Raw genomic sequence first — 1937 nt, 5'->3', positions numbered from 1 at the left:
ACAATTGTATACACAATTAAATTTTAAAAGCAGGTTTTGTCTCATGCACACATTCTCATATTCCTGCACCGTGATGACAAATATCCCACCGGAGAAGGCAGAGATTAAATTATCAATGATGAGATTTCATACAAGTAAAAAGACCCGGTGTATTATTAAGCTGTTGAAAAACACATGATGCATGGATCATGTGGTAGTACTAAGAGAGACTCTCCATGTATAGAGAATGGCAAATGTATTTTGTCACTTACCTAAAAAATTTGTGGACAATACAACAGTTGATGATTATGGATATCCAATTTATAGATGTAAAGATGATGGAAGGACAATAAAAAAATTTTATGTTAATTTGGACAATCGTTATGTGGTCCCACACAACATGATGCTATTATTAAAATACGGAACTCACATAAATGTCGAATGGTACAACCAGTCTAGATCAATCAAGTACGTCAATAAAGGTTGTGATCGTGTAACTGCTTCATTTTATAGGAGTGCCACAGCACACTCTAAAAGCAACGATTGTGATGAAGTGAACATGTATTACGATTGTCAATACATATCACCATACGAGGCTGCTTGGAGGGTCTTTGGGTATAACATGTACTACAGAGACCCTTCTGTTATAAGGTTAGGTTTTCACCTACCCGACGAACAACCGGTTATTTTTAAAGACAATAAATGCTTAGACGACATTGCTAGAAAAGCATCAGTTAAGGAGTCCATGTTTTTAGGATGGATCGAGTCTAACAAAACTAATGCAAAAGTACGCTACCTAACATATGTGGGATTTCCTTCTAAGTTTGTTTGGAAGCCAGATCCAAAGAAGTGGTTTCTGCGAAAATCAAATTCAGTCATAGGAAGTATTTTCCATGTTCTACCAGGATCAGGAAAAATTTATTACCTAAGGTTACTCCTAATTTTTGTAAAGGGTCCTACTTGCTATAAAGACATCAGAACTATTAATGGTGTCGTATATTCATCATTTAGAGATTTATATTATGCAATGGGATTGTTGGATGACGATAAAGAATACATTGATGCAATCGAAGAAACAAGCCATTGGGGTTCAGGAGAGTAGTTACGAAAGCTTTTTGTCATTCAACTCAATGGAGATATCAGAACATATTTGAAAAAATACATCAAAATTGCAAGGTGATAACATACTTCATAAACAACAAAGAATGCTTGACAATCAAGATATTTTAATTCTCAAAAAATTGGAATTGTTTCGGATGTTTTATATTGTCTGATTGAGAATTTAAGTGTGGACTATATATACAATTATATAATTTAGTAAACTACAAGATGACGATGAAATAAGTACATAATCTGTTCTTATATATCATAATATTATAATACTATTTTTTCCAATTGTTCAAAGTATTTTAATTCCTCAATGTATTTTATTTCATTTAAGGTTTTAGTTTGGGTGGTTTATGGACTAGATCTTGGAGTTTAAGACTTTATTCATGGATCATTTATATAATTATTTGCTTACTAAACTACAACAAAACTAAAAATAAGTACATTTGCCATTTCTATATATCATAAAACAATTAAACAATTTAAGTATGGTAATTGTATATCACACTTATTTAATATATATCTAAACACTAACTACATATATTTAAGTACTAAATTATATATTATGCTTATAGATAATATATTTAAGCACAAACTTTGGATAATCAATAAGATATTAACAATAGAATTAAATAGATTGATTATGAGATAATTAATAAAAAACTTACATGATTATTATAGTTTATAGTCTGGTATAAATTTCTGTGTAGAATAAGCTTATACCACTCCAAGTCATTTCAGTTGTTGACAATTTTATTACTCATAGTAAGAACGTGTTTTGCTGTTGTCTGACGGATATTGCAACACCTTTGAAAATAATAAAAATATTTTATATAAGATTATATTGTTGA

General features: G+C 30.3%; 1 protein-coding gene across 1 annotated transcript; it reads left to right on the top strand.

The window, feature by feature from the left end:
- Nucleotides 1–226: 226 nt before the first annotated feature.
- LOC130934129 (uncharacterized) lies at nt 227–1081 on the top strand. Its single transcript, XM_057863718.1, has one exon. The coding sequence runs from the start codon at nt 227–229 to the stop codon at nt 1079–1081; it is 855 nt and encodes a 284-aa protein (XP_057719701.1).
- Nucleotides 1082–1937: the final 856 nt, after the last annotated feature.

Source organism: Arachis stenosperma, chromosome 6, assembly GCF_014773155.1.
Source record: "Arachis stenosperma cultivar V10309 chromosome 6, arast.V10309.gnm1.PFL2, whole genome shotgun sequence".
NCBI classification, from domain to species: Eukaryota; Viridiplantae; Streptophyta; class Magnoliopsida; order Fabales; family Fabaceae; genus Arachis; species Arachis stenosperma.
The sequence above is the reverse complement of the archived record's forward strand: the minus strand, read 5'-3'. Positions and strand labels throughout refer to the sequence as shown.